General features: G+C 42.0%; 1 protein-coding gene across 2 annotated transcripts; it reads right to left on the minus strand.

Annotated features, from left to right (window-relative positions):
- Positions 1-2,290: 2,290 nt before the first annotated feature.
- Positions 2,291-23,459, minus strand: TRMT1L (tRNA methyltransferase 1L). Of its 2 annotated transcripts, none has more exons than XM_074833124.1 (16): positions 23,129-23,459; positions 20,499-20,651; positions 19,247-19,357; positions 17,315-17,428; positions 16,214-16,278; positions 15,589-15,718; positions 12,726-12,849; positions 11,811-11,890; positions 10,513-10,759; positions 8,706-8,918; positions 7,282-7,472; positions 5,815-5,893; positions 4,855-5,021; positions 4,147-4,206; positions 3,601-3,727; positions 2,291-3,469 (listed from the first exon to the last, which is right to left on the minus strand). In XM_074833124.1, the coding sequence occupies exons 1-16, from the start codon at positions 23,274-23,276 to the stop codon at positions 3,151-3,153; spliced, it is 2,328 nt and encodes a 775-aa protein (XP_074689225.1). In that variant the 5' UTR covers positions 23,277-23,459; the 3' UTR covers positions 2,291-3,150. The 2 variants fall into 2 exon arrangements, with proteins under 2 accessions (XP_074689225.1, XP_074689224.1); XM_074833123.1 differs by having other exon boundaries at positions 19,295-19,357; positions 23,129-23,446.
- Positions 23,460-23,485: the final 26 nt, after the last annotated feature.

The raw sequence follows: 23,485 nt of genomic DNA on the forward strand, positions 1-23,485 counted from the left end.
CTCCCCGGGGTGGTGGTGGGGGGAGTCTGGCCCCCCAGCACGTTCCAGCCCTTTGAAACCAGCTCAGAGGCAGGTAGAAGATAAAGAGCAGCTCTGCCAGAGCCCTGCCGGAGTGCTGCTGTGCTAACTGGGTCCTGGTGCCCCAGAAACGGGGTGATGAAGGGTTTTCACAGCACTCACGTTAAAGCCAGAAACTGTGGTTGTATTTAACTGTGTATTAAGCAGCTGCAACAGAAAACATTGTAGGGTACTATAACGAATCACTTGAGGTATATTATTAAAAAAAAGTTCTGTTCCTTTCCTGCTTTTATCTCAACAGTTATTACACCTTTTAACCATCAAGATGCACCTGGAGTTAAGAGGGAATGCTTGTGTAGGCTAAGAGTAGGGTTTCTGGAGGTGTAGTGACCATACTCTCTGACTGGGGAAGATCCCTTCGTGCCTGTGCTGCTGCTCGCTGGGCTGCCACTGGTTCTCGGAGCCTTCTCTGAACAGCTTTAACTCCCTTAAAGGAGCTTTGAGCTTCTTGAATCACAGCTGAACAGCAAACCCCCAGAGAGCTCCTGGGCAGCTCCTGCCTGCTCCATGGGGGGTAGGTGGACATCTCCCTCTGCTGAAAAGCATTTAGAGGTGTCACTGTCCTACGCCAACTGGTAACTAGAGCAGCCCCTAAAATCTTTTGCATCATCCTGGGGTGTTTGTCCTCCACATGCTGATCAGCCAGTAACCCCGTACCAAGTTCAGTACCTTAATGGTTCCAGCGGTTCATCAGTTCTGATTCAGTTCAGCACAAGCCGCGTGCAGCAACACCTTGATCTGAGCAAAGGTTTGTTGCCTGTTGCAGGTCTGTCACTAGCGATGGCAGCACAGAGTGCCAGGCAAAGGACTACAGCAAGTGGCAGCACAACATGGGTCAGCCCTAAGAACTTAACAAGCAGCAGCAGCAACCTTGCCAGCCACACCTGCATTACCCTAACTCGTTTAGCACTCTGTTTCCTACTGCCGTAGCTGGCCACAGCAATATGGATTGTCCAGGTTGATGACAACAGCTTGGGGGCTGCTGCCGTGCACTGAGCACACCGCAGGGCCGGAGGCACAGCCAAGCAGGCTGCCGTGCTCCCCACACCCCACTTCCCTGCAGCACGAGGACAGCGGACTCGTCCTGCCTCCCCAGATAGTCAAGGAATAAGCAGCAGCCCCCCAACAACAGCCCTGAACCAGCACTGTTAACTAGTTAGTGCAGGACTGACCCTACCTGATGAACAGCTGAGACAACTCTTGAAGAAAATTCTTGTAGGCCTGAGTCACAAACAGCCCTTCTGCTGGTCCCTTACAACAGGCAAAACGCTTTGGCCCAGATTATAGTCACTTCTGCCCATCAGACACAGGAAAAAAGCCTGAACTGTAGGGACAGGCCTGAACTCCACTCACTCTGCCTCTCCTTGTGCACAGCTGCAAACGCCAAGGAAGAGTTACTTTGACTTGGAAAAGATGCACAATACCTTCTGTTACTGAGGAGGAGCTGTAAAAGTAATCAAAAATATTTCCCACAACAGGCTTCAGTTAAACTTTCTGTTTAGCCTACTTTATTGTAATTGGAACACTCCCTTTTGCTCCAGTTAACCGACTTCGACTGGTTCTATCCCACTTACGTTAACGCTGAAGCGAGCAGTGCCTTACCTGCAAGCAGAGCCTTCCAACAGCCTCTCCACTTAAAAAAAAAACCAAACATAGTTCAGAACAACTAGGGAATGCTAATTTTTCTTTCTTCTTGCATCTGTCTTTCCAGTTTGATCCCAAGTTATCTTTGGAAAAGAAATATAGGCACTAAATTTTTGAAGGAAACGTTGTTTGTTGCTGTATCGCTGCTGCAGTGCAATCTATTATCCCTTTAGTGGTCTCCTCTTTTGTTTAATTAGGACAGGATGAAAATACCTCATCACCAAAACAGCCTTAAATTTAAGATGGTATAAGAGGCAGTAACTTGATTCTGGCCTGCCAGGAGCTAAGGAAGTTTTGCATGATCAGGAGTGTGTCAGTCACGTTACTCTCGGTCGGCGCTCAGTGAGAGAGAACCAGCACTCGTATGTGCAGTTTCAGAGGTGGATAAATAAGAATAACCCCTCCTCGTATTCTGCTCTTAGATAAGCCCAGCACTGGGGGCCAGGCTGAACACCAAACCTGTGAAAAACTGGAACGACTAGTTCGGTTGTGAGAGCTGTTCCCAATTCACGTGCACTATATGGAAGTACCTGAACAACGTTTGGGGGAAAGAAAGGACAAAGTCAAGCTTCTTTGGCTGGAATGCTGCCATGTATTTAAGGAAACCAGAACCGAGTACCAACACGCAGCATCTCTGCTCGTTCACGGAAGAGATCTTTCTAACAGCTAAGGTTGTATTATTGACAAATTCATAGCAAAACTTCACCTTGAACTTCAGCTTGTGGTAAGCTGCCTTGTCCCTCTACCTTTTTGCAGTACACAGCCAACTGTAATCTCTGAACAAACAACTACCCAGGGTGACTAACACAATTCACTAAAGGTTGGTTAAAAACTGAAGTTCCAGTAACAGTCTTCCTTTCCTTTTTCCTTTCAGTTCTTACTGGTGTTACGTCCTTGCTTGTAGGCAGAACTATGAAAACAGAACCGAATGCCAAATGACACGTGCAATCTGGAGTTAGAAGTGCACAGAGCCAGGCTTGCTTAAACTCAGATCATCATCTTAACATGACCTCCCCTCTGGCTTGTAACCAGTGAGGTTTTAGGAATGGTTCATTTTAGGAATATTCTGGTTTGTATTAACCTCATGTTCAGAACTGCTTAAGACTTTTGGCCCCATCCACCCTTCTGGATTCTGTGCTACGGGTAAGGCTTCCACAGAGTGGGGAGTAGCCGCAGTACCTCCGTGGGAAGGGGGATGTGAGCATAAAAGTAACTGTCTCCGAGACTTTCTCGCAGTAACAGTACCTTGACCACACATGCTGTGATCAGGGGTAAGTTCTGCTATGTGATTCTAAAACTTCTTTCCAAATTAAAGTAGCAGGCAACCCAAATTTTCAAAATCCAGTTTGGTAAGAAGTACTGGCTTACTTGAACAGGGTGTGCTTGCAAGTCTGCAATATCCTGATCTATAAGCAAACAGCCCGTGCATTAGTCGGCTGCACAGTAAGTCGGGTAGTCTTTTGTCAACGTGGCGGCAGCGACTTCAGATTTATCATATTCCACGAACTCAGCATCATCTTCTGCCTTGCTGTCTGCAGCAGCTTCAACCTGTTCTCCTGCCTGGACGCCTTCAGCTAGGTGGACAGGGCCTTCCGCCTGCCCCCCCGTGTAGGTGGGAGCACTATACTTCATCAGGATCGTCTTAAACTGTGCCAAGGGCGCGTTCGTGCGAACTCCCATGGGGTCAAAGTGGGTTCTGCTTACTCTGTATCCAGCTTCACAGAGATAGCTTAAGAACTTATTCAACCTGAAAAAAAAAAAAAAAACCAACCACCAAAACATTTAAGAAGGAGTTAATGCTAATAAGGCTGATTCCATACAAGTTATGTATCAGTTGTCATAACAATGTAAGACTGGAACTTAAAACAAAAACCTTACTTTGGCATGTTCATTCCTTTAATGCTGTGTCTGTGGATATTGTAGTAAAATGCAGGGTGCTCAGCACTGTTCTCAGATTTTTGTCGCTTGCCTGCATTTTGAACCACTTCTTCACTTTTTCTTTTTCCTGGACCACAAAAAAATGCCAGTGAAACCAGCGAATATTCAGCAAAACTACAAAAAACCCCAGTGAAGCCAAAGAGTACATACAAAGAAAAGCCACACAGCAACTACACCTTTGTGTCTGCTTTTATAAGCTAGTATTTTGCTGAGTTAAACCCAAGCCTGAATTTAATTAACACGCCATTTTCAGTAATAAAAAAGTGAACTCAAGAAGGCTTCATGCAGTATTTAGCATTCTGCTTTTACCAGTGACTATGATTCTGAATGAAGGCAAAGTAAAATCAGTGTTCAGTGGGAAAATAAATCCGGACTACTAGTATTATCAAATATAAAAAAAGATGTGAACAGGAGGTTGGCTTAGCTATCACTTAAACTATAGTTTCATTTGAAACTTCTAAAGCTACACCAAAATGATCTACTTACCGTGTATCAAGAGGGATTCTGCAGAAGTATTTGGTGTTTTAATATATACGCCACACTCTTCTACAATACAATTGAAAGTCAAAATTAATTCTACTGTAAGACAGTAAAATGGCAAAATGCCTTGGTTAAACAGAAAGAAATAATACCACGTTCTGGCCTAAAGAAGGAAGTGTAGTAAGAAGCATACATACGGATAACTTTTACTTACTAACTCAGTAACTTGAATTTAGAGGGGGCACTCAAATACAATTTAATTTATAAAACATCATTCCCATACAGAAAGCCATTTGATTTGCAATCCCTGCGGAGTGTGCAGAGCACGACAGCTGGAGCGCTCTCTTCTGGACAGCACACGCGCTCAGGTTGGGATCGGGAAACACCACAGAACTAGCAGACACGTCGTTTTTCCATCTCCTTCAGGGAACATGCTGGATTTCATGGCAGTCAACCTGCCTGCGTTAGGTTACTTGGTTTAGGACCTGTCACACTGCTGAAAGCTCTCCAAGTCCAGCACTGCCTCTGACAGACCCCACTCTCTCTGCAGCATCCAAGACCATCTGACAAGAGCTGACAAGTCCCACACTGCAATCAAAGCTACATTTTCTTGACATTTTTATGTATACACTGCTGTTAGTCAGTTATCAAAGAGCAGAACCTCTCTCAATCACCACAAAGCCAGTCCTTCTTGTGAACAGTCTTTTCTCTTACCTTGTTTGTTCTCATCATAAGAACTATAGATAGAATAAGGTTTTAAAGTTGTGCACTCAGCTTCGCAAACTAATGTCTTCAAAAGTGACTGAGCTTCATCCAAACCATAATGGGCAGCCTCAAAAAACATTCTCCTGAGGAATCCAGTGTTGAAGAGGGCTCCCGACCTATGAAATACAAGGCAAGTGAAAAGTTAAGACTTCCTAATGAAAGCAAAATGTTGCTCTAGAAACCTCTCGCCCAAACTGATCAGCAATTACATTACACCGAAGTGCTGAATCAGGCTGGCTGTGTTCTTAGCTCAGCGATACTGAATTGCTTTGTTTTCAGTGACAGTAACATTGCTCTCATGTAAAAAAATCAAGATCTCAACAACGGTAATTTTATTTCCACCGCTGACTTGCCCTACTACGTTGAGAAACTAATTTAACCCCCACAAGAAAGGCACTGTCAGTTGTCAACTGTTTTTAATACTGCTTTGAAATGGTTAGAAGACTTAACAAAAGGATTTATTCTTGTTTCTCACAAGAGAAAATTCTAAGTATTAATTATCGAGCCGTGTCTTATTTACTACCAAGAGCACATGAAAGGATTTGCTAAATAAATTCTCCACAAGTATCAAGTAACTGACTGTTGCTTAACATTTGGCAACTAGAGGAACACACAGCCAGGTTCTTCAGTGCAGGATGTTTTACGTGTTGCGCTCAATGTGAAATTTAAAGCAAATTTCTTATTATTTATGAACTGGTTTGAGCTCTATAAACCAAAGCAAAAACTGAATACCCTACTAAATTCAAATCAATTAAACGCTTCCTGGATTGCTCCCGATTGCTATACTGCCTTCTGTAGAGCTAAGACATCCAGCAGACTTGCATTTTTATTGTATGACTGAACAGCTGACCTCCGGAGATCCTTCCAACCTAAATTATTCTCCAGTTCTGTATTGTGTTCTGTACGTACCAGAGAGGACCAAGAACTACTGCTGTCTTCCCAGGCATGCTGCCGTGACAATCGCAGGGCAGCTGCTGGTAAGGGTTTTCTACAACAGAAAAACAGGATTTCAGTTGTTTTGACATAGTCAGGAATGCCCGCTTTACTGGGGAGAGGTGACATAGATAGGAAGTAGTAGCTGACTTCAGGGGAAGTATTTGGAAGGGCAAGAAACAGCAGAAGTGTGATACCGTTCTCACTGCCGCCAAGCAGTGCTCGTGAGAATTTAGTGATTGATGACTTGATCCTTAATCATTATGCAAACGTTGAAGGAAAAAAAGCACACCTAAAAAGCCACATAATTCCTATGTTTCTTGGCAGATTTCAAGGAACAAGGAAATTGTTAGCCTTCCTACACCTACATAAGTAGCTGTCCAGGTTAACAGTAAGTAAAAAGAAAAATTTCAGACATCAGCCAGTTACACCTACAAAATACAGCCCACCTACAAGCTTTCTAAGCCTTAAGTCAGCTCACTTGCAAGTAAGGCATTAAGTAAACAATTCATTTACTAATTAAGATCTCTATCATAACACTGTACTTAGCAGTTACTCATTTCTGTTCTTAAAACTTTAAGTTTTTTTAAAATCTTTTTAAACAAGCTCATTGCATGCTCCTGCACCTGACTTTGAGCAGGGCAGTCAAAGACACCTCCAGTTAGTAGTTAGATAGACAAGAAACACTAACTTTGAAACAAGGTTTTTTCCCTTTATATTCATTGAAACTACCAGCTGGCTAGTAGCCACTTCCTAGCTTAATTCTTGACTCCTACCTCTGCTAACTCGTGTATAGAGACAGCCCACAGTCAACTTCTATCCGGCAGGTTGCCTTCATTTACCACCAAGGGTTAGCTGAACTACAGGAACGCTGCAGGCCTTTCCTACCACACCTGCTGAGATACCTCCCTCAGGCACATGCGGATTGTGCCCAAGGCCAGGCAGAACACACCCTCATCTGAGGGGGAAGAGATACTCTTTAGCCCACAACATCTTTAGGTAACTGCAGTGAACAGTACAAAAGCGATCTGTCACTGCCATCTATCAAGCTGCTGCGGTATGGAGGAACCAAATGCTAGCAAGGACTGTCCCACTCTTCCTGCCCTTCACTGAAAGGACAAGATCCAGGGGCACATCAGCAGCCTGGCAGCTTCAGCAGCTACACCGAGTTGGAATATGTCCTGTTGAGAAACATCCAGTATGTTTATAGGAAAATCCATGCAGACAACAAATCTAACCCACTACCACAAAGCACAGTACCTTCTCCACCTCACACAGTGGGGTGGAGATACCTTCCCCACCTCATACAATACACTGCTTGTTACGTTAAAGGGAATTATTACTTTACTAAAGGGATGCAAAAATAAACAAGGCCCAAAACAAGCACAAAACAGAGATACAGGAATTGGACCTTCTAGAAAGTACGAAGAAAAATCCATTTACCTTCTACCATATTACCCTCTTTCTGAAAAATTCTCTCTTCGCACCACTGGCAGTGGATGAGGTATCTTATTTTCTTTGCTGAATCATCCGCAGGGCTTGGTCCCCTTAAAACTCTGACCACTACTAGAACAAAATGTTCTAGAGCTACCGAGAGTAAAACATCAATGCCTTTGTTACAGCGAGCTGCAGCTCTGTGGAGGAAAAACAAACACAAAGCCACATTGTACTGAAATGAGCAGTTTAAGATTGCCAGACACCTGAGCCTGCTGTAAGATTCTTGAGCTCATCCACTTTCTAGAAAGAGATACTAAACATCTGAGGAAGTGATCAGGAGAAAGTGGTGTTTCCTAAGTGCCTAGCTTCCTGCAAGGCTAAGCAAACCTTGTGTTACTTCTTTTTATCATGTTTAGAAATACTGGTCTGCCATCTTCATCACCTTTCTATCCAAATACCTACCTATTGCCAGGATATTGTAACAAAAACTATAAAGAAACTAAATTAAAATCTGAGAAAGTAGGAATGTAGAGGGACACACATGCTGGTACATCATCAAATGTTAACTGAATAAGGACCGTGTGAAGGCAAGTCAGCAGTTCCTGAATAGGTAAGCATTGAGAAGGAAGAAGAAATCTTTAGGGAGTTGGAGCACGTAACCCAGAACACAATTAAAAATGTGCTTGAGCAGCAGGTCTGTATCCAAGAATATTCTGCAGGGAGCAACTTCACATGTGCAGGGAGAAAGGGAAGAAAAATCTAAACATATTCAGGTCAGCATTTGCGCTCCGGCATTCTGAAGACCTCCATGCACTTAACCTCCTCCCCACCTCCTGAGCATCCTCGTGCCTGTATCTTCTTTTCCCCAATTAGGGACCAGGGTTTATGTCTTCGCTTATTTAACAGACTGAATTTACGGAGAATATCTATATGCAAATGACTAATTTCACAAGTTAGTAATTACATATATCTTTTTAACCTCAAGCATGAGGATCTGAGGTGAACATTGAAGCGAGTCTAACTAATGCTTAGCTAGAAGCCATTCAAGCAGCTTAATTAATAGTTACAAAGTTTATTTATTTAGTGCTGTGCAGCACTAAAATGACAAAATAGAGGAATAAAAGAATTTGCAGACAGACTGGGCATTACGGTCTGGGTATTATTTTCTGTTACCATCCCTCCCCACCACCTGAAACCCCCACCCTGTTTATGCTTTTTCACCTTGCCCAGTCTTCTAGTTTAAAATTTACATTACCCCATACCAGCACACATAAAATATGAAACATTAATTTTGTATCGAGAAGTCTGGCTTTTAGAATTCAGGAATTCTGGAAACTGAAAATGTACAACCTACAGCAGCAGTCCTTCATTTTATCACCTGTAATTTTTTAGTAATTTTTTTACCATAATTTGAGCTGATTTAGCAGTACCTTGTCACAGCAGCTATTACTATTCTGGCTGCCAGTTCCTTGTAGTACTCTGTTCTGACAATATTACACCCATAATGGCGCAGGGCAACGTGTTGAGCCTTTGCATACAGAGAACTGATGTCTGTGGACGTCAATGACACAATTCCAAAATTTCTCACATTGCAAAAGGCAGAATCCAGATAATTCACAGAAGTTCCGAAGGGGTCCAAATGGCTGAAAAGAAAGTAAGTACCACTGAGTATCTATAAAGGCTCAAGAGTTTTAACTTTATACTGAGGAAAACACTATTTTACAATCTTCACTTACGGTCATATTTAAAACAAAAGGAGGAAATGGGACTAAAATTTACAGCACACCTTTCATGAATTCCTCTGGAATAGTTAAGTGTCAAATTGCAAGAGCCAGGGAAGCACTGTGCTGGAAAATACACATCACCACAAAGCCAGCCAAGTCCTTTTTTTTGCATCCTGACCCACTGATTAATTCAAGTTACAGCAATATTGGCCTGATGCTTACCTTCATCCTTAAAACAAAGGGAAACTTCTAAACCCAAAAATATCCTCAAATATATGCATTCTGGTTTATGTCCTAAATAATTAGCGTAATTTTCAGCCTGAATACCTGCTGCTTAGATCTGGGTTTTAATCAACAAATTCAAATAATTTTGATGCCTGTATAGGTTTTGAATGTAGGCATCTATAAACCCAACTTGGAAGAATTAGCTTAATGTAATTGAAAATAAATGTGCTGCAAAATGGATTAGAACAAGAGATGCAATAAAGTCCTACACAACAACATGCCAAGGTAGGATTTTTAAACAAATTCAATAAATTGCCCAGAAAGCCAACAGTCTCCTGGGCTGCATCCAGAGCAGTGTGGGCAGCAGGGCGAGGGAGGGGATTCTGCCCCTCTGCTCTGCTCTGGTCAGACCCCCCCCTGCAGTGCTGGGTCCAGCTCTGGGGGCACCAACATCAGAAGGACACGGACCTGCTCAAGAGAGTCCAGAGGAGGGCATGAAGATGCTCGGGGGGGCTGGAGCACCTCCCCTGTGAGGACAGGCTGAGAGAGTTGGGGGTGCTCAGCTGGAGAAGAGAAGGCTCCAGGGAGACCTTAGAGGGGCCTCCCAGTGCTTAAAGGGGCTACAGGAAAGGGGGGGGAGGGACTCTATCAGGGACTGTAGTGATCGGATGAGGGGTAATGGTTTTAAACTGACAGAGGGTAGATTTAGATTAGATAGAGGGAAGAATTTCTTCCCTGTGAGGGTGGTAAGACACTGGCACAGGTTGCCCAGAGCAGCTGTGGCTGCCCCCTCCCTGGAAGGGTTCAAGGCCAGGTTGCCCAGGGCTTTGGGCAACCTGGGCTAGTGGAAGGTGTCCCTGCCCGTGGCAGGGGGGTTGGAACTAGGTGATCTTTAAGGTCCCTTCCAACCCAAACCAGTCTATGGTTCTATGAAAAGTTTTAAGAAAAAAAAAAAAAACAACCCACTAATTTGACATTTCTCTTTCTCAAACAGATAATGAAGTTATAAAAAAAATAGTTTGGCTTAAACTTTTCATGTACATTTGAAGTCCATTCTGGATGTCAAAGGGCTTAATATTTTTCCAGCAATTTCTAAAATTTTTAAGATTAAAGTTCTGTTCCCACCCATTTCTGGGACAACGGAATTAAATTTAAAATACCAAAATACCAAGTGACTGTTGGTTGATTCTTTCATTCCAACCTCCCTAAATAATCATACACTGGGACATGGGGTGAGGTGTGTCATTATCAAATCAGAAAATTATTGACTGAAACATTCAACACTTACATAAAATCAAATGATCTCAAATGCATTATAACATTGGCATCCATTTTTGTCACCTCAATGGTGTCAGTATTTTCTTCTCCATCTCCCATAGCTTCATCATTATCTTCTTCCTTAGCGTTCAGTTTTACCTTCATTTTGTTTAAATGGCAGTTTTCCTGAATCATTGTCACAGAATTTTCATTACAATCATTAATTGTAACTTTCACAGAACTTCTGAGGTGCTTTGCCCATTGTAATCCCATTATACCTAAGGAAAGACAGAATTGTAACTCCGTGAGAGAATAAGGAATTGGTTTCTGGGTTGCTGAACTCCCTAAGAAAAAAATTCACCCTTTTAAATACTTGTAATACAGAAGTGTGTGTGATGCAAATTTTGTCATGTTCCTGCAAAACTGTGTTGGTGACCTCCTGCCTCAGCAGAGAGTGACAATGGGGTATGTAAAGGGACAGTCTATTTGTCACCTTCTTATATGATAATTGGGGCTACAGACTGAAAGCCCCGTGATTTTTGCAGTGAGCTGGAGCCACAATCTGCAGGAAAGCCCCCTGGCTTGTTTAACATTCCGGTGTAGGAGACAGACCACCGTAAAACACAAACATGAGAACAGGCCCCGTGCAGATTTTCAGGCTGCCTCCAAGTATTTATTGCTGACTTCCATAGTAAAGTCTATGATTATGTTGTAGAAATGCAGGACAGGATGCATTTGGGAAGTCTGGCCTAGTTCAGAATGGTGATACATTCATTAGCAAGAATTGTTACGCAAAGTGCTAAGCAGTTACTGCTGTTCTCAACTATGTCCTTAAGTTTACAGTAGCTGGCTGATTATGAGGCAGCAATCCACATCTCTTCAGATTTTTGTTCCCGTTGGTTAATAGACACTAATATAACTACTTTATATTTAGTTCGTGTTCAGAATTTTTGTAATCAGTGAAGACATTCTGATAACAAAGCTTGGATTCATCACCATTTTTAAACCACAGGTTGATTTTACAGCCAAATTCCACAGCCTCGGAGTCCCAAGAGATCTGTGACCTTGGACCCAAGTTTAGGAAGATGCCATTTTATGGACATTAAGGCAACTGATTTTAAGGAGACCACTAAACTTTAATATTCTTCACAGTCTTTTTCAAGGCCTAATACCAGGCTCTTGATGGCTGGTTTTTTTTTTTTTTGTATGGAAGCTAAGAAAATTATTGTGTACCTCACATTATTTTTGAATACATGATGTTGGTTACTACTGATTTCACAGCTTCCTACTACTGGATATTAGCCAAGAGATTAAAGAAATTGACTTTACCGGTGGCACCAAACGCATCCAAACACTCTATCGGTTTACGTTCCTCAGCTAGAACGGCTAGTGCGCAGAATATCAATTGCCTTGAAAATAAAAAAGAATGGTCATCCTAAGCAAGTTGAGAAAATACTTTTCCTTATTTATTTCCCTTAAACATAACACTGGCACATTTAAGCTAAACTCTACCTTTTACAAGTTTAATTCTACAGCAAGATATTCATAAGGTAAGATCCTGAACCAACTTACTAGTTACTCTAACACTGGAAACAGTGTCTAGCATTGAAAACAGTGTTTTTCTTACTTTCCTAGCACAATCTGATACTACCCTACTAACGCCTCTGTGTTTTTAAAAAGATGTCAGAAATTACTGTAGAGCAAAGGAATTCCACTGTGTTGAGGAACAGGCCTTGTTCTTTTAGATGTGGCCGTAACCTTACTTGCAGTGGCCTTCTTCAGAGGCATGCCTTTGCTTTCACAGCTTTCAGATATTAACAGCACTGAGAAATGGGGGCTCAGCACAGGCCGAAAAAGCCTAAAATATGAAAACTGTAAATTCTAGGTATGCTGCTGTTCAGTTAGAGAGAGCAGTGACTATCCATAGTATCTCGTGGAGATTCACAGAGGAACATCTTAAGTGTATACAATGAAGTTAGTTTTCTAGTATGCTCCGTTCAAATCCTGTTCTCCACAAACGACTCATTATAGAAAAATACTTAATTACTTCAGAAATTACAGTATTTCCCATATAGTGTTCTTGGCTTTAAATAAATATTACTTGTCAGGAGTTTTCTGGTGGAAAACTGTTTCTCCTGCCCTCTGAACATAAGTTTTGCAGGGTTTGCTTTTCAAAGCATATGAGGATTTTTCACCTCAAACTCACCACTCCTCTGGTGCATCCCCCACCCCCTGTTCTCTTACCTGTTGAGTTTCATTTTAGGATTAAAGTAGGAATCTGTTTTTTGAGGTGTGGAGTAGTTGGGAAGAACCCGCACTTCTGTGGCAGACTCTTTCAGCACCTCATGAGAAGACACGGGAGCGGGAACTAAAAGAAAGAGTTAGCGAGAACTGACATGAGCACATTTGATAAATTAAATTGAAAATTTGCTGCCATATAGCAAGAAGTCTGGGTTATGCCGTAATCCAACTAGCACACAGATCAGTTAACAAGAATGTTGAGGGAAAAAAAAAACAGGCAACAATTTATCTTCCAGTCCTAAGAGCGATAGATAAGGATCGAGCTCTAGTTTTCTTCCCATAAAACATCAGATTTGTTTCTCAGTTGGGCTCCTATGTATCCACTCAAAATTAAGAAAGCAAGCCCCTGAGCCTGAGGCTTAGCCCATTTGTTTTGCATGTTCAAACATAATGCATTGCTAATTAATTAAAACCCAATTAGCATAGTCCTGCACGTGTATCAATGAATGGCAAAAATCCCTCAAAACCCTTGATCTAATCTCCGGAAGTCATCAGCCAGCTTCATGAAATGTGTATAGACAGCACAAGCATAGAGACAATTTCAGCACTTAAGCTTTCTACGAAATAGTCTGAGGCAAAACAAGCTTTCTGATTTGACAGCTGTAAACACATGCTGCCACTCCTCTGAGCAATTTATCCCCAGTCTAGCAGTAGCAAAATTTACCCAGGAACGACCAGGAAGAATTTGTTAGTTATCAGCTGGGTACCTTTCCGTGCTCAGCCTGCCTAGCTCTCAGTGCTTTCAAATACACAGACTGTGTATCAGTGAACTGCTCTACCGTGTGCTCCACTTTCACAGCCCCTAAGTGCTGCTTTAGCGCCTACGAGGCGAGGTATATCTGGCCTCTGAATTTCTCCTCTCCCTGTGAGGAAAAACAGGCACATGCATGTTGTTAAAAAATGACAAATGGGCCATTCTTTACTTACAGCTCTGAAGGGAACCACACAGAGATTAACATATTTCACAAGACAAACTCTATTGAAGTTAAAGGCATGGAATATGGTATGGATGATACTACTATCACTGCTTCTCAGACATGCAAACTGATGCCCAGACACTGAACTACTATTCTTAAACCACATATTGTTAACAGAAAGAAGTGTGAACCTCATAGCTCCCAGGATCATCTTTACTATACTGTATCTAGATAAAATCCATACGCGTACACAGGAGACAGAGAAAAAGAAATCAGACTAATTCTCAACAGTGACAGTCCAGGCTGCAGCAAAAAACCTTAATTTTTACACATCAGCTAATCAATTATGTGTTTTTTACTTGACAGCTGTAGAGAATAGACAGCTTGCAAAAATAAAGGAAATAAAATGAATTTTCAAGATTTGGCATGCTGATTATTTAAAATGTTTTCAGCCTAGTTTATCCAAGTTTAGAAACAAAAGTCTAATTCTGGAGAAAGTCAGGTAGGATTGTAATTTACCAAAGAACCACTGACACCTCTATCATGACTCTCCAGGACTGAAAAAACATCATCTTGCTTTTTGTGAACCCATTTGGATAAAGTGCAGTCTGGATAAAAAACAATTTATATTGCAGAAAGATTTACTCTAGACTGTTTTAGGAAGAAAGATGGAGAAAGAGAGAGGCATGAAATCCTCTGTACAGATTTTGTTTTATGGATGCCATGCCCCCCATTCTTTTGGAGATGCTGAAGTCTGTATTTATAACGTTCAACTAATTGTGAAGGGAGTATTATATAAGAACAGAGTAACTGGTCAGTGCTGACACTAAATCACAACACTGCTGCATCTCTGAGGAAAACAATAATTCTGAAATATTAAGGGCAGATTTCTCATTAGTAAAGCTAAATCTGTTTCGGGATTTTTCTCACGTCTCTGTCGTGTTAAGAGTATGAGTCTGACACGTGACTGAGGGAAGCCCTCCCGCTGAGTCACGAGGTTCAGAAAGGACCCCCTTGCTTTCTAGACTCCTTCTCAGAGAGGAGTCTAGGTGCGGCTAGGTCCAGTCTTAGTCCCAGACTTCGTCAATGGTTTATGTCTAAAGGAATACGTGTGTAGCCACTTACCAGAGTCAATGTTTGCCTGTCAGAGCCCTCTCAAGGACTTTCACTGAGACAGTTTTGCAAAGTTGAAAAGATAGGTGATTTATTATGGCGACAGATAAAACAAATTTGGAACTGCCACTGGTAAATACACTTACTACAAGAAGCGAGCTCGAGTTAATCTAATAGCTCAGCAGTTTAGTTAACAGTATTTTCTCAGGTAACATCCAACACAGTTGGAGGCGTGAATCTTACCAAAGAGGTGTCCCTGCTTGGGGAGGAGAGAGGTCCGGGCCCATCGACCCATCTGATAGTTAGAATACCTGTCCTCAAAATGGAGGTTTCTAAATACCAGATTTATACTCTTGGCACGGTGGGGCTAAGTCACTTACCGTGTGCCGACTGGCTCTTAACAAGGCTTGTTGCGTGGTGATCAAAAGAGAGGGAGGGAAGGTGGTCGGTGCAGAGGTGTGACTGTTCTTCCGGCATTACTGAAGCAACATTGGGCTGTGAGGCCTCTGCTTCACCCCACACATCACCCAGTCGCTAATGACTGGGCTTTCGAGCGATAAGACTGCAAACTCTCACACCTGTCCTGTTCTTTGCCAGATAAGCAAGTTCCTCAACTCCTGTCCTTGATCAGGCCTGGTGCTTATGGGTGAAGGGGAAGCATGCTGCATTCTAACACCAAGCCTGGTAATTCTCCACAGTCTCACCCACATATCATAGTTACTGCATGTGCTACATAGTATAAAAAGATTGAACGTGTTATGTAAGTAAGAACCTACCTATAATAAACCTTGATTCAGTTTCTCCTTTATTCACATGACGGTTAATATGACTTATCATGTCAGTTCTTCGTGTGATAGTTGCTGAACAGACGATACAATGGTAATGGGCTCCCATCTTTGAAAATGTCTGTAAAACATATGTGTAGCTTCAGAATACATAAACATAGTTAAAATAGAACTATACCTGAACATAGGCATATGAAGAAGTTGTCTGTCACCTCTAGCACATAAAAACATTTTGCATTGACAGCCACAGAGAGGGTGAATAATCACACCCACAGAGCCAGCACAGCACCGCTATCCCGCCACAGCAGCACAGCCAGCTAACTGCCAAGGGTCCATGCCCTGGCCTAAAGAACCCAAAGCTGCTGCTTACTCCAAACTGTGACAGTGATTTACAGGATCTAGGTAGCTACCCACCAAAATAAGAGAGAGATACAACTACGTTCAATCACCCACGGGTTACATCAAATACTTTTATTCTGGACCAATAAGCTTTTGGTATCCCACACCAGATAGCAAGATGTATTTTGCGACTAAGTAGATCGCAAAAGTTGCCCTAAATCACCCATTTCCCCCACTTTGTAGGGTAACAAATACTTCTGTGATTCAGCATTTTTACCTGGTCTCCAATGAAGTTTGGTTTTACTGGACGACAAGGTAAGTGACAGATGCACATCCTGTACCCTGGAAAGCAAGTTCTTGTCACATCACAGTACAGTAAGTAAGCAGAATGTACATGTCCTATACCACTCGGTCTCATTTAAGATTCCCAAATACTACCACAAGACAGCAATAAGAGCACATCACTAATTATTGGCACATTCACCCTCTGCACAGAGAAATTTATCCACTAATTATACATTTCAAATTTCAAAAAATGCACAAAAATTACATACAGGAAACTAATTTTAATAAGTCTGTTAGCATCCTACAAAGCTACATTGAGTCTTCAGGCTATACTGTATGTAACTTTTTTGAAAGTACTTGTGAGTATTATGCAAAAGTATTGTTACCTGGCTAGAAGACTTGTGTGAAGACTCTATAGAATTATGTTCTACACTTTAAAGGAAAACAAAAAACTAAAAGACACCTGCTAATGCATGCAAAACCAGAACTCCAGTCAGATCATTTTTAGTTTAACTTTAATCTTGTCCATCTTCTAATTAGTCATTTTATTTCCCGCAAACCCATACACCTAGTTCTTTAAAAAACACATACTGCTCGCTGCCTTTTCCTTCTTAAACTTCTTGTAGGGATTTTAATGCATCTTAGAAGCAGATCACAGAGTTTGTTAAAAAACAGATAAGGCTACTAAATAAATACTTTAGCTACTTATCTGAAACCACGGAATCTTTATGATGAGCCAAAAATAACTGTATGCACGTATGTGTGTCTGATTATTAACAATATAATCAAAACTTTTATTAAAGTCGTTTTCATTATATATACATTTTAAATTTGACAGTAATTTTCAGGACATGCCAAGTAATTGTTTTTTTAAAGGAGAAAATGCACAACTGTAACTATTTTGGTGTGTAGAAGAATACAGAGCTATTTAACATCCCAGGTCAAAACTCATTATGTCAAAATATGGTTCCAATTCAGAGCTGGTAACAAGATGCTTAAGTCAAGAGAAATTTAAAAAGACGAAACACAGAACGCTGTCCTACATGTCCACAATTTCTTCTAGTATTTACTATTCAAATATGATTGTCATTACCTTCAAATTCAACAGAAACTTTCCAGTGCAAATTCTGAAGGTGACGATGGAGTTTATGACTATAGCAAGCTTTGTATTTCTCCTCAGGACACAATGGACAAGGCTTCTTTTCATCTGAAAACATAAATAAACAAAAAGTATGAGAAACATAAGAAACGCAGCTACCACTCATATTAATAGAGATGCATGCTAAGAGAAAAAAGAATGAAGGGACTATCAGTGGGAGTTAGATTTGTTCCCCAGGGTATTTTCTATTTCAGGCATACACAAACTTCAAATTTATGGATTGCCTCTTTCTACTCCACAGAATAGAGACAAGAACCACTATTACTTCAAAGATCAACAACTTCTACAACCTTTAGTATTTTTTACTCCAGCAGAACAAGGCTAATGCAACTTCTGAAGAGTATTGCAGAGTAACAGAATTTTATAGGTGAAGTCTAGAGACTTGCATTGTTTCAGAAAAAACCCAACTGAAGAGGCTAGAACAAGAATCTGTCTTTCCTCCTCCCGAATCTTTTAGATAAAACAAGCACCTGGTATCTTTTTAAGCTGCAAAAAAAGCTAATGTACTCTATGTTAAAATAATTGTTCTTCTTGGAAATCCTGCATAAGGGACAAAAAAGCCAAGACGAGATTATCTGCTATCAAAGGTGCTGAAGCACTACTAACCTAAATAAAAACTGTGAGATGTATGCTGTAGAGCTGTACATAGGAATTATATATCAGAGCACGCACACATCTGCTCGGTCTTAAGACTGCTGACTGGCAAACAACCTCTCATGCACAATTTAGAGAAAAACTTCTATGTTTCAGAACAGTACAGGATGAATACCGAAACATGCCACACACCATGTGCATCTGGAATAACAATTACTTATCTTAGGCTTGCACAACAGTAAAATTCCTTTTTTATTACTTTTTTATGAGTGGATTACTATGTCCATGCAGAGTTCCATGCCACTGAAACCAACAGCAGCAACTTAGAGCTCACCAAATAAATCACCAGTGTTCTCTAACGTTTATCAGACTCTTTTACTGACTTATGATTTATTGAGTATCAAATACAGGAGGTGATGGTAATAAATACGAGTCAGTCCATTAACACACGTGGCGGAAGAATGCTACATCCATGGCAGAAGAAAAAAAAATAACCATTGAGAATAGACAAGGAAATAATGAGTTTCTTATCACTACCACAGCTACCAGTACCAAACCTATCAGACACTTATGATGTATCTCCTCAAGAAAAATGGAACAAACTCTCTGTAGAAGTTTTTGGCCTATTTGTTAGTAAAATTAAACAGACATGGAGGTAGGCTGTTATTTCCATCAGTGGCCATTCTAAAAGATCTAAAAGGTGCAAGAGCCAAATGATGCAGAGTCTATGTAGACCCTGATATTTTTCTTGATCTGTAAATAAAACTAGTTTCCGTTGCAAGAGCTGCCACTACCAGCACTAAATACATACATGTAATCAAAGAAAAACTTAAAGTTGTAATAAAAACACTTTGCAGTCTTAAAGCAATCCTCCAATATACATCTGGATCAGAAATAAATACAGAGTGGGGAAAAAAAACCCAAAACAGAATACATTTTTACTCAAACTGATGTTTAAACACTGCAAAGTCAACAATTAGCTTCCCTCTTATTGCAGCACTCGAAGTAAAATAAAAATGAGACCAAGCTGCTGATGTGTAGCTAGAATTAACATTTTGCTGATCCACGCACACTGCCAACATTAGAAATCCTACAATGCAGAGGAAAAAGATGGAATGGAATCATTAAGGCCTTAAATTTACTGAAGGAAGTAGGACATTCAGTAAGCAAGGGAACAAATCATAAAGCTCATTTTTATGCAACCCCTAGTCTTCAAGCATTATAAATATATGTAGTGTGTTAAAAATAAAAACCAAGAAAAAATGTAAATACCTGTAACATGAAGATCTGTGTTCTGGGATACAGCCATGGTTAACTCACCTTCTTTCAGGTCAGCTAGTTTCTCTAGATCAGCAAGATGTCTTTGAATTGAAATATGTTTCTCTAGAAAGCAGAGATATTTAGAAGTTAAACACTCTTAGTTAAAAAAATATTTTTAGTTTACTGCTATTTTTCTACGCATCATTTCAAATCTAACACTTAGAGGATGACTATAGTACTAATTGGAACACTTGTTTGGATCCTTTAAATTCCATGGTAGAAGGAATGACTGCAAAATTAATCCCCAGAATGGTTCTTCAGTAAGTTCCATATATTTCTAATAGTTTTTTAACGCTGACACACATCAAATTTCTCAAATTGGAAAGCCCTTCATTTAAAAAAACAAGCAGAAAAGATGAAGTCACATTCCATTTACCCCCTATTTCACTGCTTGGCGTCGTTAGTGAATGCGAACCATGCACAAAGCAGTATAAAAACATGCTATGAACTCTCTGGCAAAACTAAAATATCAGCTAGAAGTGGACCAATTGCAAGTAACAATTATTCACTGTACAGCCAGGATACATTAAATTCTACCACTCCCCCCCCCCCCCCCCCGAGACTATCCTTTACATTTACCTCCTGATTTTTCAACTTATCAGTCAACGGGAACAGTGGAGAATTTGCTAAAAACAAGAGAATTAGCTTATCCAATAAATCAGCTTTATTGGTTTGAGCACACAACATCCCAGTTTACAGTAATACTGATTCTGTAGTGATTTTAAACCTTTAGGATGTTTTTACAAGATTAGCTTTCAGGTTTTCTTACGTGAAACAAAGACAGCAGTTGATCAACATGCTCAAGATAGAGGTGAGTTTTAAAGCTAGGGTTAAAAGCAATTCCTAGCTTTTAATTTCTGCACTTAGATACAAGAGATTGTCTCTGCTCTCTGTGGTGCTTTAAGCATCAGAGCCTGAGGGAGATCATACCTCATCTAACCTTGACTTCTGTCACTGTGTATGTGCAAATTTCCGCAGTGATTTCTAGAAATGTTAGTAAGGGGAAAATGGCATCTCATTTGAAAGGTATTTCCAAGGCTTTAGGAAAATATTTTATTCAGATGCATGGGAAAATGTGTCCAGACCTATCAGATGTATGGAAAATGTGATGTCACATATTCCCTTTACCTTTCTTCCCCACCACCTTTTCTCCTTCTTCCTTCAAGCATACAACACAAATATTCTTAAGAGTTTTTTAGCAAACCTCTTGGATAATCAGATGATACATCCAAAATGTTGCTATCGCATTCCCTTGTGGATTCTTCCTCCGTTTCTTTTTCTTCGGTTTCCAATTCTGCCTCAGTAACTTTCACATCCAGGTCGTTGCTTTTCACTTCTTCAGAGACAACCACGCCATCTTAACAAAATCAATCGAAAAAAACAGTAAAAGTGTTGTTGATATAACTGAATTACACAAATACGTTCATTTGTTTCCAACGACTTGGTGCTTCTAACAGGCACAAATGACTACAAGTGTGAAGGAGGAAAAAAAATATATAAACAGCATGTCGAAAAATAATGTGAGATTAATTTTCACTCATCCTTGGAAACCACTGTGAAATAATGCCACCCTGGACAGACGAAACTGTTCACCTATCTGTATCATCAGATGTTTAAAGAAAATAATATTTACATACTCAATATACTAGCAGCTAAGAAAATTTGAAAACAGAAGTTTAGAACTGTTTATGACTAGTTGAACAATCTGAAAAAAGGAGGGAAGTGAGAAAAGAATTTGCTATCATCAGGGGCCCGTGATGAGAGTGAAGTGCTGGTGCCATCAGCATTTACAAATGAATGACTTCTCTGAGGTGGCGCAGATGGGCCGACTGAAGAATGTCTGAAGGACTTAAGAGGCTGAGTGATTGGGCCATAAAATGACAAAAAAGAAAAGAGTCAAGCGGTGGGCCTGGGGAAAAAAAAGCCTTAATTTTGATTTACATATGAATGCATGGAGTCTGAGCTGAGCACCACCATTCAGGACTACTACCTTGGGATTTTAAAATAGTTTTGACAGAAAGGAGGTATAAATCCTCAGAAGCGGTGGGTTCCTCTCCCGAAATGACATCAGCAAGTACCAGGAAAGGCTGCAGCAAGCCACGGGCAGCCTGCATACTCAACTAGAAATTCAGAGCAGAAGAACGTTCTCCACACAACTGACCGCTAACGCCGCGGATCTCCCTGCCACAGGCTGCTGCAAGTCTACGAGTGCCAAAGCGAGAATTTTATCGAAAAGAAATCCACTATCGGATTTTAAATATGAAAACAGGACCTTTGGCTCAAGAAACTGCGAGTGACGAACTGTTTTGCATTTGAAGATATTTCTGGAGGATGCGATGTCTGGTTGCTCTGTTCTGCTAGCCTTCCCTAGCCATCTACTGGCCACTGCTGAAGACAGAATAAGGGCTGGAAGCAGTTCTCATGATTCCCCTGGGGTTTGTCGTTTGTTTGCTTTTAAAGATTGCAGTTGGATACAGATCTTTGATATTAAAAAAAACACCAACAGAGGAAATCGAAGGAATACCTCAAGACAGGGCTTCGAAAAGTTGTTTAGACAGAAGCACAGAGTAAAATTATTCTACCTACGTTAAAATATATCAAGAGCACCACTGCTAGGCGGTATTTCTCACAGATCTATAAGCTGATAACTCACCTGAGTCAGACTTATATTTCCTGCCTACTTCTCAATTAAAAAGTTGCAAGATGCCTGGTGATACAGTTTCTACACATTTATTAATAAGAGACAGAAAGCAAATGACGACGTGAACGGATTTTTGATTAGAAAACCGTAATTAGAGCAATGATCGATTATGACTACATGTGCTGTGAGAAAAACTGGTAACAGTTACAAAAATGCATAGCGAGGGCATAGCAGTCACCAAAGTCCACCCGAGCTGGTCAGCACCTTCAGAGCAAGTGTATAGGTTAAAATAGTTGATAAAGACAGTATGCGTGCATGCACATATGGTTTGTAGATACATCTACATGAGGAGAGGTAAACTTTCACACTAAATTATTCAAGAAAGGACAGGAAAAAAAGAAAAGGAGGCTACTACCGAAGCAAGACGGCAGGATTTTTAAAATGCCTGTGAGGAATCACGGATTACGCACATAGATAATAATGCTTCAAAGAGCCTAAATTATATATATTTTTTTCATCAGAAGAACCAGTTCACTTCAACTGTAAGACTGCGGTAGCAAATGACTGGCATCAAGGGCACATTTGGCGCGGCTGGAAAACCGGCGCAACCAGTTTAAACGCATCTGGAGAAAAAACGGGAGGAGAAAGCGCATGGGGCAGAGCCGGCATGGCACACAGCGCATCCCGCCCCTCCGGCGGCCTGGAACGGGACCTTGTGGACCACGGTTCGAGAGAATAAAAAGATCATCATCAGCAACAAAAATCTCCCCGAAGGGAGGACAGGGCGATGGTCTCGCTGTTTCAAAGCTCCCCCAGCACGGCGGGAGGCGCCGGGCCGCCGCGGGCAGCACGCGTGGCCTCGCCGCCTGCCCAATTCTCCACAAAGTCGGTAAAACCGGGGAAAACCGCGCTTCGTTCGCCTCGCAGGGGCTTCCCGGCGCAGGCGGCGAGAGAAAGGAGCCGGCGTGAAGGCGGCTGCAGGCGCCCGGCTGTAAATTCAAACCCCCGCGGGGGCTCGCTCAGGGCGCTGCTCCCTCCCGCGGCTCCGCATGGCCCCCGCCCGCCCTCAGCCCGCCCCGGGCACACCGGGGAAGAGCAGCGGAGCTCCCCTCAGCGAGGGGCCCGGCTCCCGCCACACCGCGTTACACCGCGCCGCCCGCCCGCTCACGGCCCCCCCCAGGCCCAGCCCTCACTGAGCGCTGCGGTCTCCTCGCCGCCGCCTTCGGGGTTCTCCTCGTTGCCGCTTTCGGGGTTCTCCTCATCGCCCTCCCGGTCCGGCTGCTTCCCCTCCGAGGGGGACAGCCGCGCCAGCGAGGCCTCCGCAGCCTCCTCCGCTGCCATCTTCTCCGGAGACAGCCCAGCGGCGGGCGAAGGGAGCCGAGCCGAGGCGGGGGGACGCGCCGCTGTAGCCGCACGCCGCTGGTTGGGGCGCGGGGGCAGCGCTGAGGGAGGCGGGCGGGGAGGCCTGGCGGCGGCGGGCGGCCCGGCACGTAGGGCGGCAGCGGAGGCGGGCCCGCACCGCCTACATTTCCCAGAGCACCTCAAGGCCC

The sequence above is a fragment of the Strix aluco genome, chromosome 8, assembly GCF_031877795.1.
Source record: "Strix aluco isolate bStrAlu1 chromosome 8, bStrAlu1.hap1, whole genome shotgun sequence".
Lineage (NCBI taxonomy): Eukaryota > Metazoa > Chordata > Aves > Strigiformes > Strigidae > Strix > Strix aluco.